This window comes from Mustelus asterias, chromosome 11 (assembly GCF_964213995.1).
Source record: "Mustelus asterias chromosome 11, sMusAst1.hap1.1, whole genome shotgun sequence".
In the NCBI taxonomy this organism is placed as follows: Eukaryota; Metazoa; Chordata; class Chondrichthyes; order Carcharhiniformes; family Triakidae; genus Mustelus; species Mustelus asterias.
In genome coordinates, this window is record NC_135811.1 from 25,011,266 (window position 1) to 25,026,025 (window position 14,760).

Sequence of the window (14,760 nt, forward strand, 5' to 3'; positions counted from 1 at the left end):
AGTTCAAAACTCTTCACACAATGGTTGTTTTTTTTTTAAAAAGTAAATGGACTGTTGCATTGTAAGCAAATAATTTGAACATTCTGTACTAGATACTTCCAACATGAGACAACAGAGGAGTTTGCCGCTTTTTGTATTTACCAAGGAGGCAAATGCTACATAGAACACCAACTTGTATATGCATTCCTTGTCCAATAGGAAACTACCCGTTCAGAGAAAATTAGGCTAAATTTTTGTTAAAATGGTCCAAATTCCATTCGATGAGAAGTTCAGGAAAATCCATTGAGAAATGTTCAAAGTCAATGAAAAGTATGCCAAGAAAAATACCTCGACCGTTTCCTACAAGTCACGCAATCAACCCCAAGTACAAGAGTTTGACAAATTAAGTTTTAAAAATACATCAACTTTGGTTACATAAATAGTGTAGGATATACTGCATTATTTGCTTATTGTAGAGAATGAGTCGTGATGTATCGTGCCAGGAAGAAAGGAACTGAGAAAAAAAGAAATTGCTTTTGCTAAAAACTGGTGCACATTAGTAAGATATATGAAGTATTTTTTTAAAAAAACAGACCCTGGCCCAAAAGTTGATCGGGAAACATAAACCAAGTATATTTGATTAACAGGTTTTTAAGTTTAAAATTCATAGCTCATGATGCAAACTGTACTGAAATCCACACTGCCGAGGTTATAAAAACAAGCTTTGTAAAGGTTACCTTAACGAGGAGTCATAACAAATGAGTGACAAATTGATAATCAGTCATACTTTGCATTTTGCAATTTTACAGTGAAACCACTTATAAACTGCGTTGTAAACTGATCCAGACAATATCAGAGCAGATAGTTCATTACCGTCTTTATCCTCCAGAGTATGAACCACAAGAAGATGATCAAATAAAGAGATAGCTAATGGTTTTTCTGAAATCTGCGGCTTGCTTCAGCTCAATTCTAAATCTCCACTCGAAAGTCTGACCTAAAGAGCAACTTAAAAACCTTACAATTCAAAACTTCCCTGAAATGTAAACTGAGATGTTGTGCTTTATTTCTTTTTAAAGTAAAGTTCTTTAGTCAACATGGAGACAATGCAGGGGATCTGCTTCTTCTCACTGAATCGGGGATCTTCCGACCAAGATTCAAAGTGCATGGCCACCATGTAGTTGACTCTGGTTAGGATCTGCATTATCTCAAATTCTTTACCATATTCTTTGAAGGCATTGCAAAGGGCCTGTGCAAACCAGGAACCCTTGCCTGGATTCCTCCACGAGTAGTAGCCTGCAATGACAGACATCGCATTTTATAGTTCTCAAATATGTGCTGAACAAGGACACAATTGTTCAAACAGTCAGTTGCTTAGTACTATAGAACTTCAGTCAAGCTAAACAAAGAGAGATGCTGTCAAAGCTTTTTGACTTGTATCCATCAGGACAAATTCGCAAGAATACCAAACCTCAAAGGGAATACAATTTATACTGCATGAGAATAGGGTGCTGATTGATTGGCAGGTGGACTCAGATTGGTAGAAAAATTGCCATGGAGAATGCACCAGAGGATAGTTAACTGTCAAGTTTGGTTTAAATTCAAATCAAGCAAATTGCCTCTCATTGGTCGGAATGGCTTTACCATGTGGAGTGAGCCAAGTAACAACGGTCCCCGAAGCATTTCTTGAGTTTAAAAAGGAACAATGTGTGTGGCCTGTTCTTTTTGTTTGCAAAAGACAGGCTCCTGTGTGTGAATATATGTAGCTTCTGGCACGCATAAATGAGCCATACTGTGACTCCAACTAATTAAATTGGTTGTTAGTAGCATAATCAGGATTGTTTAATAAATGCTGTCCAATTGCAGAGTCACATCTTAAATTGAACACTAGGTTTTGGAAGCAAGGTCTGGTTGAGTACGATCATTACTTTGCATGTTGTGAACAGCCAAAGGGACATGCTGTTTGATACCATCCACATGGTCTACATACCTGGCATCTAACGGACACAGATATTCATAGACCACATTACTCATTGGTGAGAGAGGCAGAATGTCTGTTTGGCTTGACAGCAGCATCCTGTTAGTGGAGAAGATCACTCTTGTAGTTACTGCACTCTGTAGCTGCATGTAAGAATTACCTTACACAGCTTAAGGAGCTCCATTCTGTGCTCAAATTCACCTCCAAAATGGAGCAATAAATTCAGCTCCCTTTGCTCAATGTACTGATTGAGATATCTGCAATTGGGTTCTCTGCTACTGTCGATCCTATCTTCTCTGGGACACCTAAGTTTCCACGCACTAAGATTGGCCTCACCGGCAACCTTGTAAATAGGGCCACCAGCCATATGCCTACTGTGCTCGCTGTGTATTGCACAAACTCATGAGTGGACCTAAAACCATCACTTTCAGACATGTAAAGTGCCCAGTCTATAGTCTACCCAAGATTAGGATGCTTCAAAAATCTGAACAACAGGGGAAGCCAGCCGTTTCACATGTGTTGCGACTGTATAGCAGCAAAGTGGCAATTCTCCATTCCAAGATCCTATGGAGACCGTCATTATTTGGTTCATTCCGCATGGTGAAGCCATTTCGACCAATGAGAGGCGATTTGCCTGATTTGAATTTAAACCAAAGCTTGGCAGTTAACTGTTCCCTGGTGCATTCTCCATGGCAATTCCTCTACCAACCTCAGTCCACTGCCAATTAATAAAAAAAAAGACATCATCTATCTCATCAATAAGTAATGTGGTTTGTGAATCAGAGTGCCAGTGTGATGCCAGGTATGTAGGCGGAATTCCCAATGACATAGAATCCCTACAGTGCAGAAAGGGGCCATTCAGCCCATCGAGTTTGCACCGACCACAATCCCACCCAGTCCCTATTTCCAAAACTCCACTTATTTAGCCGCTAATCCCCCTGACACTAAGGGGCAATTTAGCATGGCCAATCAATCTAACCCGCACATCTTTGGACTGGGAGGAATCCCACGCAGACAGGGGGAGAATGTGCAAACTCCACATAGACAGTGACCCGAGGCCGGAATTGAACGCGAGTCCCTGGCGCTGTGCCAGGGCTAGCAGTGCTAACCACTGTGCCGCCCAGGTGACAGGTGGATGCTATCAAACAGCACATCGCTTTGGCTGTTTCTAACAGGCAAAATACTGACCGTGCCCAACGAGCCATACTTTCAAAGCTCAAAACAAAGGCCAGGATTTTTCAGATTTTGCAGTTTCCACATCACCACCGGTACTAGCTTCCCTGCAGGCGGTTAAGGCTCCAACGAGCATTAATTGACTGAAGGTGGGACTTCCACCCTTCAGATCAGGTCAAAATATACTGTGAAGAATTGTGAGGAAAAATGTTACCGTTCTTTTTGAAAGATTCCAATATAATTTACTCGATAAACATGAAAATAGAATGCATTGGTGGCTATTATCTTTACATTACCTGGTACAGTGGAGTAGGCGTATAAGAAGTCAGCTTCTACTGGGATTTTGTGTCGAGGATTTGCATCTGTTTCTACATCACCAGTAGGACCCGAATCGGTCTGTATTCCTTGATCAAATTCTGAACCTCTACAAGCCTGAGACAAGTCAGAATAAGAGTGTTTAGGTATATGAAATGCAATTGAACAAGGTACAAATATTGGAACACATACACTTAAGGCTGGAGTTACCATTTGATTGCATTCATAGAACCATACAGTGCAGAAGAGGCCCTTTGGCCCATCGAGTCTGCACTGACAAGATCACCTGTTGGAAATGTTAACTGTTTCTCTCTCCACAGGAAGTGCCAGATCTGCTGAGTACTTGCAGCATTTTCTGTTTTTATTTCAGATTTCCAGCATTTGCAGTATTTTGCTTTTGACACCAATAAGTATATCTTGAAAGGTTTTTAAAAAAATTTATCCAGGAGCTGACCTCTTTACCAATTGTTTTCACACCCTGACAGGTAGGGAGACGGTGCCATAGTGATATTGTCACTGGTCTAGTAATCCAGAGACTCAGGGCAATGCTCTGGGAACCATGGGTTCGAATCCCACCTATGATGGAATTTCAAATCAATAAAAATCTAGAATTAAAAGTCTAATGACCATGAAACCATTGTTGATATCACAGAAATCCATCAGGTTCATTAATGTCCTTAAGGGAAGGAGATCTGCCATTGTTATCTGGTTTGGCCTGTGACTCCAGACCCACACTTGTGGCTGACTCTGCAATGGCCGAGCAAAATTAGGGATAGCCAAATTCTGACCTTGCCAATCCACATTCCAAAAAATATTTTTTTTATTATTTTGTAACTAAAGTTTTGGAAAAGTTGAAAACAAACAGGTTTCAAAAGGGACAACAGTTTGACGCCAGGTTGTTATCATTGGATGCAGATGTTGCACTTAATATTCTACATTCACTGTACTCTTATTGGTACATTTGAAAGGAATGTAGCTGTTTTAACTGCCCTCCCACAGAAACAATCAGCAACTCACCTTCAGAAACCTCCCCCCCCCCCCGCCAACTCACTCCCTCAACAAACCTTCTTCACAACTCCTTCCTCCCACCTCCTCAGCAACCCTTTCTTCCAACTCTCTGAACAACCCTTCCTCCCAATTACCTCAGTAACCCCTCTTCGGGGGTGGCACGATGGCACCGTGGTTAACACTGCTGCCTCAGTGCGAGGGACCCGGTTCACTTCCGGCCTCGGATCACTGTCTGTGTGGGGTTTGCAAATTCTCCCCATGTCTGCGTGAGTTTCCTCCGAGTGCTCCGGTTTCCTCCCACAGTCCAAAGATGTGCGGGTTAGGTTGATTGGCCATGATAAATTGACCCTAGCAGGGTAAATATGTGGGGTTATGGGAATAGGGCCTGGGTGGGATTGTGGTCGGTGCAAACTCAATGGGCCGAATGGCCTCCATGATTCAACTCCCCTACCCCCACTCACTCCTTTGTGCCTTTCTGAGACAGCTCCATCAGGGTGATGGCCACAGCCAGGTGGACCGCGACTGCCCAAAAGTCCGCTGCCATTGTCGCTTGGATGTGTTTTGGCCAGCAGCTGCTGCTCCTGCATCCTGTGATGCTCAGGCGGCACTATTCACCTGCCCGCTGCTCCTCCAATGACTGGTTGTTTATCTTCTATGCTTGCTGCAAATGGGCAACTGCAGCTCACTAGTGCGAGCTGTGGGAAGGTGAGTGAGGGTTCATGAGCCTGGGCACCAGAGACAATTGCAAACCTGAACTACAGAGAAGTGGAAGGCACAGATTGGAAAAAATTCTCATCCTTAAAAATCCACCATACAACAATGAAGGAAAGTGGACCCTTGACACATCTGTCCTTTGCACTTGGGGAATACTCATTCATTAAAGTAGTGAATGTGCAGGTTTAGAGGAAATTGGGGAGGTCTGAGAATGTGCCCTTCTGCTTCATTCCAATGTGAACACTGGGTCCTGCATCTACTACAGGCCCAGAGCCAATGACTGAAACTGGGAAATCTTGAGATATTCTGGAAGGGGCAGTACGGTGGCACGGTGGTTAGCACTGCTGCCTCACAGCGCCAGGGACCGGGGTTCTATTCCCGGCTAGGGTCACTGTCTGTGTGCAGTTTGCACATTCTCCCTGTGTCTGTGTGGGTTTCCTCCAGGTGCTCCGGTTTCCTCCCGCATTCTGAAAGACGTGCTGCTTAGGTGCATTGACCCAAACAAGTGCTGGATTGTGGCAACTAGGGGAATTACACAGTAACTTCATTGCAGTGTTAATGTAAGCCTTACTTGTGACTAATAAATAAAAACTTTAAAACTCTTTCTGTATATTCTTTTGGGAAATATCACTCAGGTACTGGAGGTGAAAAAAATCTACCCTTTTTAAAAAAAATAACGCCCCACTTCTAGGCAGAGTGCAAGATTCCTCAAGCTGATCCCTGAAAATTTTCTGAGCATATCCATTATCAAAGCAAAATCCGGGATGATCATGTTACCTGAATGAAAAAGAGTTTTGGTTTCCCCACCAGAGTCTTGCACATATCCCCTCGAAAGAGAGAAGTGAGTCGCTTTATCGGCATTGCTCCGTCTGTGCCATAGATCATGCCTTCGTCACCATGGCTTAAGAGGATGCACGCAAAACACGCATTGTTGGTGTGATTTTCCTGAGAAACTAAAAACGTGACAATATTTAAATACAAAATTGTGGCATTCCAGAGGTAATGTATTCTTTAGATTCAAAGATCTTCCTGTGTGTTCACATTGATAGTATAGAATTAAAGAGTTGAATTACTCAAAATTAAACCAATAGAAGTATTTGCTTATCAGGACCCACTCCAGCACCAGAATCTCTTTACTGCAGTCGTCTATTTGCAGCAAGTTTTTTTTTTTTACACAGAGGGTGGTGGGTGCCTGGAACTCGCTGCCGGGGGAGGTAGTGGAAGCAGATACGGTAGTGACTTTTAAGGGGTGTCTTGACAAATACATGAATAGGATGGGAATGGAGGGATATGGTTCCCGGAAGAGTAGTGGGTTTTAGTTAAGTCGAGCAGCATGGTCAGTGTAGGCTTAGAGGGCCGTAATTTTATTTTTCTTTGACAAGGACAGGACAACTGCTATATCCTTTAGAAGGCCATCAAAGCAGACATTTGCAGACAATGACAGCACCGTAACCAAATACACACTTCTTTTGAGCTGAAGGAGTACTATGTATTTAAGCTGAAGGAATATGAGCAATATTTGTGTGTCACTTTATAGAACATAACAGCGCAGTACAGGCCCTTCGGCCCTCGATGTTGCGCCGACCAGTGGAACCAATCTAAAGCCCCTCTAATCTACACTATTCCAATATCATCCATATGTTTATCCAATAACCATTTGAATGCTCTTAATGTTGATGAGTCCTATGCCCTGGTCTTTTGGTTAAAAATGCATTTATTGATATTATGCACGTGATTTTGTTATAATGCCTGCCATCCACTTTTTCACTGGCTCAAAACGGAATTGTTGTTACACAACTTCTTTCAATAATTGTAACGTGTTAAATGTATGTAATTAGAACAAAGAAAAGTACAGCACAGGAACATCCCCTTCGGCCCCCCAAGCCCGTGCCAATCATGATGCCCTCACTAAACTAAAGAAAAAACCTTCTGCCCTTACTTGATCCATATCCCTCTATTTATATACCCATCCAGATGCCTCTTAAATGTCACCAATGTGCCTGCTTCCAGCATCTCCTCTGGCAGTGCATTCCAGGCACCCACCACTCTCTGCGTGAAAAGCTCTTCCCCCCACACGTCCCTTAAACTTTCTCCCTCTCACCTTGAACCTGTGCCCCCTTGTAATTCCACCCTGGGAAAAAGCCTCCGACTATCCACCCTGTGTATGCCTCGCACAATTTTGTAGACCTCTATCAGGTATCCCCTCAGCCTCCATCTTTCCAGTGAAAACAATCCTAGTTTATTCAACCTCTCCTCATAGTCAACACCCTCGAGACCAGACAACATCCTGGTGAACCTTCTTTGCACCCTCTCCAAAGCTTCCACGTCCTTCTGGTAGTGTGGAAACCAGAACTGCAAGCAATACTCCACAAATGCGGCCTAACCAAGGTTTGATATAAGTTAGTTCAACTTCAACATTCCTTCATTTCTGTAAATTCTCCACCTGAGGACCATTCTCCTTCTCCTTTCCTTGCCCTTCTCGGCTGGGTGACCTGATTCATGCTGGCTGTGGGCTGGACACCAGGAATCATCAGATTCTTTAAAAAACGGCCACAAGTGTGTGATTGGACAGCGCACATCAACAGCCGCACTCCAACCTGTCCTTATCCAACATACCTACACTTTTCAAAAATATATTTGTACACCGTGATCTGAACATTTACCAATTTTTCCCCCTGAACCAATTTTCAGTGTCATTTCCATTTGCGTCCCAGTGGAGATGAGCTCATTTATCCCTATTTATAATGCTTTGGGGGAAAGTATTTGGCAAACTATTTTGTTTGGTTTGGGTATGACGAAGAGATAAAAGAAATATGTATTTCTGTCATCAAAGACGACTCGCGGCTTTCAGCACATCTGTCATTACAGACTTTGCATTTTCTAAAAAACAATCATACAATCTTAGCAAGGACGTATTTTTCAAAAAAGTTCTAGAATAGATTGGAATATCAATATCATATTTAGGATATGAGGTTTAACATCTAAAACAGTTACAAAACATCGTATTATTGCAAGAAAGATAAGCACCAGCGACACAGTACTTCGCACTGCTGCCTCACAGGTCCAGGGACCCGGGTTTAATTCCGGCCTTGGGTGACTGCCTGTGCGTAGCGTTTGTAAGTTCTCCCCATGTCTGCGTGGGTTTCCTCCGGGTGCTCCGGTTTCCTCCCACACTCCAAAGATGTGCAGGTTAGGTTGATTGGCCATGCTAAATTGTCCCTTAGTGTCAGGGGGATTAGCAACGTAAACGTACGGGGATATGGCCTAGGTGCTGGCTCGATGGGCTCAATGGCCTCCTTCTGCACTGTAGGGATTGTGTTCTAAGATAGAGATTACAGTTTAATTAATCTAGACCATTTTATTTAAACACTTACTCACCATCTTGCAGTGTCCTCTCCATTTGAGAACAAGTCTGATCATTTAAAACAACAACGTTGAAACCCAAAGAGCTAAAACAAGTGAACAGATTCCCAGCATCAATGTCAGTGCCGTTACGCACATTCATTTCTGGAACAAACAATATAAGGTCAGAACAGTTGATATAATCCTTTTCCAGAGTTACTTCAGTCAGCAAAATTATAAACCATTAACTGAAAGGTTGTTGCCAGTATGTGTCTGGTTTTCTAGCTTTTGTCTTTAAGTTAAGTGTGGTTTGGGGGAAGGGCATGGCTTTAAGGCCAGAATTTTCCAGCCGTTCTCGCCCCGCCGCAAGTGGAGAATTTGGCGCTCAGCCAAATCTCCGTTCACTGCAGCGGGACCAGAAAATCCCGCTGGCCAGAACTGCTGGAGAATTCCGCCCACTAAATCAGCCGTATTTCTAGAAAACATGGTCAAATTGGATAGACCCTGAAGATGGGCATCGCGATGCCAATTAACCCCTGTTCTTTCAATGTGATGCATACAGCATGCCCACTGCATCCTGCCCGCTCACGTGAATGACTGCTGCATGCAGCCAGTGCTAGCCGTGCTGCTCACTGGCTGCACTCATTAGCCCAAAATTATAACACGTTAGCTTGGCGTCTGCACTGCTGAAAGCTATTTCTTTTGGAGAGAAGAGGAGAGATTGAGATGCATGGTCAGAGAGATAGGTTTGTTTTCACAGTGTACATTACTGCTTCTTGAAACTACTTAGGCCAAAAAAAATGCATTGTTGCAGGGAAGATTTGCTCAAAACCGGTCGATGCAGTTTAGCAAGTATATCACAGTAGCCACAAAATAGAGAGTCATGAAGGTGGTACAGTACCTGTTTTGTCATCAAAATTCTTATTATTGATAATAATGCATTTCCCTACTCGTTTGAAGTTCATGTTATACAGGAATGTGGGTGCAACAACTCGCGTGTGACAATCAGATATCTCAGTATCCTGTCCTTGTTCATCTTTTTTTTTCTTGCTACATGGAAAATAAAAGAAAAAATACAGATTGTCATATATGTAAATTATTACGATAAGATTCAATTCTTACAGCTCCTCTTCAAAGCTAAATGATCTAGTTTGTCATTGCGCACGAGTAGAATGGGGTCTGAAAGATCTTTGTAATGTCTAACTGCTCCTGTGGAATGTAACCAACCCGGACCATGCTTCTCCAGTTCAACTTTCTCATTTTGGAAAGTACCCCAAATCTGCATGTCTTGAGACAAAGTGTTATCACTCATGAATATTCATCTCTAGTTGGCAGCCACCTGTAATTTTCCTTAGGGAAGCCCAGATGAACGAGGTTGGCAGAAAGCAACAGGAAATGGCTGACTTGATTACGGTATTTTCAAAGTAATTGTTTGTATTGTCATCTTCAGCATATTATGAACTTTCAGTCAATGTTTTAAACACTTTGAACACAAAGTGGGCGGAATTTTACCGGCACATCCGCCTGAAGTTCGTATGATCCCGCCCGAGGCCAATGGAGAATGCCGTTCTCCGAGCCTTGCCTGCCCCCGGAATCGGGGCGGGCGTGCTGGTAAAACTCTGGCCACAGAGTCTTTTCATATGGCCTTTTGTTTTCTGACCTCCAGACATCCCCAAGTCTCAGTCTACTACCTAACCAAATATGGACACGCACAGGCATCGGGAGAACTCACATTAAGGATGGACCATCATCAAAAGACTTTTGCATTCCAGCTGGCTTATCTTCTGTTTCACCACTGACAAAAGAAACATTGAAACCTGACGTGTATTAGATGATTGTGAATGGATACCCATCGACATTCCATGGTATTGAGATGGTCTCTCATTCAGTCTAGACTGGGCAACTTTTAATGTGTCAAACTACCACACAGGATGCGTACTCAGTACACCATTATGAAAAAGAGGACTTTGAACTTGCACAAGTCACATGGTGAAGAAGCCATTTGCGGTCTACATTAAAAATGTGGCAAGAAGTTGCTCAGAGAGAAATCTACCAGATTCCACCAAAATTCAATTGATGAACGTGCACGAAATCCAAGCAGTCAATGTAATAACCAGCAATACCCTGGAGGTGGAAGGTTCCCAGAAGAGCTCTCCCCAAAGTGTTCCAACTTCCAAGTTCACATGAGAACCAACCTCCTGGAAAGACAACTACAGGATGCTTTGCAGCTAAACAAAAATCCTGTGTTTTACGAGACCTTCACGTAAAATATCAACTCATTTAAGAAATTACAGGCCTGCAACAAAAGAATCCGAGGACAATCATAAATTGCAACTGCATTGTTTATTTCTGAATATGTGTCTGAGAGATAGAGTAGATGAGATGAGTGAATGTGATGCTGCATTTTGATACTTCTAGGGCAAGTGTCTGATAATAAATAATGTTCCTTATTTATAAATTCACAAAACCCTTGCTGCCAGAAATATTTAAATTGGGACTATCACTCTGAATATAGGAAAACACCCACCCCTAACATTAAAAAAATACCCTGATCAGGGGCAATATAAAAGCCCATAAATTCTGTCTGGGCCAGTATCCTTCTTTAAACTGTTGGACACAAAAAGCCAATCTCTCGATGGATTCTCGTTGAGGGAATTAAGTCCTTCAACATATTTTCCACATTTTCACTAGCAGAAACTTGAGTTGCTTGGCCCAAGAGTGCAGTGCATAGAGGTTTGTGGAACGGGGCAGTAAAAAGACAGAACTGGTGCTATCTCCATCCGAACATTGTCATGCGGGGAAAGAAAATTTCTAATTTTAATCGGCAACTCCAGAAAAGCTCTATTTTCCATTCCAATTTTGGTTCGTGAATCCGCCTTCAGTACATTAACCACTCTGCGGCTGGAAATTCAACTGAGGTCAGGAGGATTTCTCGTAGCATTGTTTACAGAAAGTGGGATGCTGCACTGTTTTATAAAGGCCTTTATGTTTCATATAATGCCGATTAAATGATTCTGCTGCTAAAATAGAGCTTTCCACCATTAAGGATAAGAAAGTGAGATAGCTAGTCAGTAAAACCAGGTGAGATTAGAGTTCAATTACTCTTCAGGCTGTGGCTCACAATCCTTCAACTTTGCTTTCCCGGCATTTTTTTATAAAAGGAAAATCAAGATTATTCAGCGTTTACCAAGATGTAGACTGCTACATCAAATTAGGTCTTTTATTTTTAATTGCTTTTGCTAAGGTTATTTGTGCCAGCTGTGTTAACGACTGCTTGCATTAACAACCCTTTTTGATTTGTTCAAAATTTTATTTTTTTGAATGACGACATGAAGCTGGAGAGGAAAATGTGCACTGGACTCACGAGATGCATGTTTTCTGGAGCTGGGAAAACAGAGGCATTGTTCAGTGTTAAAGGCGAGTTAGAATTTGGGGCAGGGCCCGGTTCTGCCAGGTCTCTTCCCTTGGTGTGGAGATGCCGACGTTGGACTGGGGTGGGCACAGTAAGAAGTCTCACAACACCAGGTTAAAGTCCAACAGGTTTATTTGGTATTCTGAGGTTTCAGAGCGCTGCTCCTTCATCAGGTGAGCTCCCTCTTGGCTAAGATTGTGAAATTTTGTTGCGAGTGGAAATGGGCTCCTTGTGGCCATCCAGCCTTTATGATCATATGTCAGAAGAGGATGTGAGATTTGGAGGATGTTGTCAGCTGTCAGAAATCTTGCCTCATCAAGGCGGCATGGTGGCACAGTTGTTCGCACTGCTGCCTCACAACATCAGGGACCCAGGTTGAATTCTGGCCTCGGGTGACTGTGTATGGAATTTGCACATCCTCCCTGTGTCTGCGTGGGTTTCCTTCGGGTGCTCTGGTTTCCTCCCACAGTCCAAAGATGTGTGGAATAGGTTGACTGGCCATGATAAATTGCCTCTTAGTGTCGGGGGGATTGGGAGGGTAAATACGTGGGGTTACGGGGATAGGACCTGTGTGGGATTGTTGTTGGCGCAGGCTCGATGTGCACTGTAGATTCCATGATTCTGTGAACAAAGGACACCTTCATCATACTTTAGAATAAACCCCTCAAATAAAGGAAACCAACATGCCAGATTCCTAATGGCAACTATAAAATTAAGGGTTAAAAAAAAATCAAAGTTCCACATTCCTTTATCTGGAATTGTTTGCTCACCAGATGGGATAGCAAGATGTAGTTTTTCTATGTTCTATTTACAGGAAGGATGTAGAACTTATTGAAATGGTACAGAGGAGATTTACAAGGATGTTGCCTGGATTGGTTGGCATGCCTTATGAGGATGGGTTGAGGGAGCTCGGTCTTTTCTCCTTGGAGAGCCAAAGGATGAGAGGTGACCTGATAGAGGTGTACAAGATGTTGAGAGGTAAAGATCGGGTGGATTCTCAGAGGCTTTTTCCCAGGACTGAAATGGCTGCTACGAGAGGACACAGGTTTAAGGTGCTGGGGAGTAGGTACAGAGGAGATGTCAGGGGTAAGTTTTTCACTCAGAGGGTGGTGGGTGAGTGGAATCGGCTGCCGTCAATGGTGATGGAGGCAAACTCGATAGGGTCTTTTAAGACACTTCTGGATGAGTACATGGGACTTAATAGGATTGAGGGTTATAGGTAAGCCTATATATAGGCCTAGGTAGGTAGGGACATGACCGGCGCAACTTGTGGGCCGAAGGGCCTGTTTGTGCTCTAGTTTTTCTATGTTCTATGTCACTGAAAATTCATTGGCACCCTGGAAGGAAGATGCACAATAAATGCTGTGAAGCGTGCGGTCAACTCCTCACTCTGTGCAAACGATCCTAGCCCTGGGATTTGCGATGCAAAACGATCCTAGCCCTGGGATTTGCGATGCAAAAGGATCCTAGCCCTGGGATTTGGGATGCACAATAAGTCTCACAACACCAGGTTAAAGTCCAACAGGTTTATTTGGTAGCACAAGCCACTAGCTTTCGGAGTGCTGCCCCTTCATCAGGTGAGTGGGCGTTCTGTTCACAGTTTGTGAACAGAACTCCCACTCACCTGATGAAGGAGCAGCGCTCTGAAAGCTAGTGGCTTGTGCTACCAAATAAACCTGTTGGACTTTAACCTGGTGTTGTGAGGCTTCTTACTGTGTTTACCCCAGTCCAACACCGGCACCTCCACATTTGGGATGCAGTCAGGGAAGAGGCAGACTGCTGCACAATTAACAGCAAAATGAGCACCTAGTATTTTCAGCCTACTATCCCCAACAATAGGTTAAGAGATATAGGTAGATAGAGTTGTCATTCCTGACCACAATTGCATAGTTACAAGCAGCATTGGGGATAAGGAACAATTATTAATAATATTCTTGGTGGTATAAATTACCAGTGACACATTTGTATTTGAAACATTTGCTTACCATTTCTAACCCACAAGCTGGTTTAATATTATTTTTCACAAATCAACAGATGCTCAAGTGCGGCACACACACACATCACAATCTGATTTTATTGTCGCTCGAATACCAGCGAGTGTGCAAGACAGTCTGAAGTCACACACACTCCACATATCAGAAACAAACTACATATTTGACGACTTTATTTGGATATTAATAACTTGTTTTGTCTGTTAGATAGCCGAAGAAAAAACATGCAATCAAATATTCCATCCGAATGTTTAATTACTTCACCAATCCAGATATTTAAGAAGGTTAGGGTGCATTCTTGCAAGCACCAAATTGTTGTCATGTACTTGAGAAATGATATCTGAGAACTGAGTGTGCAGGATACAATCTCAAAATTTTCAGATGGTACAAAATGTGGAAATATGGCTAACTGTGAGAAGGATAGTGAAAGACTTCAAGAAGACATAGAAGGACTGTTGGAATTGGCAAGTTGAAATTTGTTGCAGGGAAGTGTGAAATGATACATTTTGTTAGGAAGGAGGAGGGGAGACCATATAAACAGATACAATTCTAAAAGCGGTTGCAGGAGCAGAGAAACCCATATATGTAAAAATCATTGAAGGTGGCAGGGCAGATTGAGAAAGAGGCATACCAGATCCAGGGTCTTACAAATAGAAAGGTAGGAAGTTATGGCAATCTTTACAAAACACTGGTTCTATTGTAAATGGAGTATTGTATCCAATTATGACCATCACAATTTAGGAAGGATGTGCAAGCATTGGAGAAGGTGAAGAAAAGATTCATGAACATGGTTCTGGGGATGAGAGATGTCAGTTGCATGAACAGATTAACAAAGTTGGACTGTTCTCCTT

General features: G+C 42.8%; 1 protein-coding gene across 4 annotated transcripts in view; it reads right to left on the minus strand.

Moving 5' to 3' along the window:
• Positions 1 to 587: 587 nt before the first annotated feature.
• Positions 588 to 14,760, minus strand: part of casp7 (caspase 7, apoptosis-related cysteine peptidase) — a 44,162-nt gene continuing 29,989 nt past the window's right edge. For all 4 annotated transcript variants that reach the window (XM_078223270.1, XM_078223271.1, XM_078223272.1 and 1 more), the window contains 5 exons: positions 9,408 to 9,556; positions 8,543 to 8,671; positions 5,942 to 6,117; positions 3,424 to 3,559; positions 588 to 1,272 (listed from right to left, as the gene is read on the minus strand). In XM_078223270.1, coding sequence (XP_078079396.1) covers positions 1,040 to 1,272; positions 3,424 to 3,559; positions 5,942 to 6,117; positions 8,543 to 8,671; positions 9,408 to 9,556 — 823 coding nt within the window. In that variant the 3' untranslated portion in view covers positions 588 to 1,039. The remainder of the gene's footprint in view (positions 1,273 to 3,423; positions 3,560 to 5,941; positions 6,118 to 8,542; positions 8,672 to 9,407; positions 9,557 to 14,760) is intronic.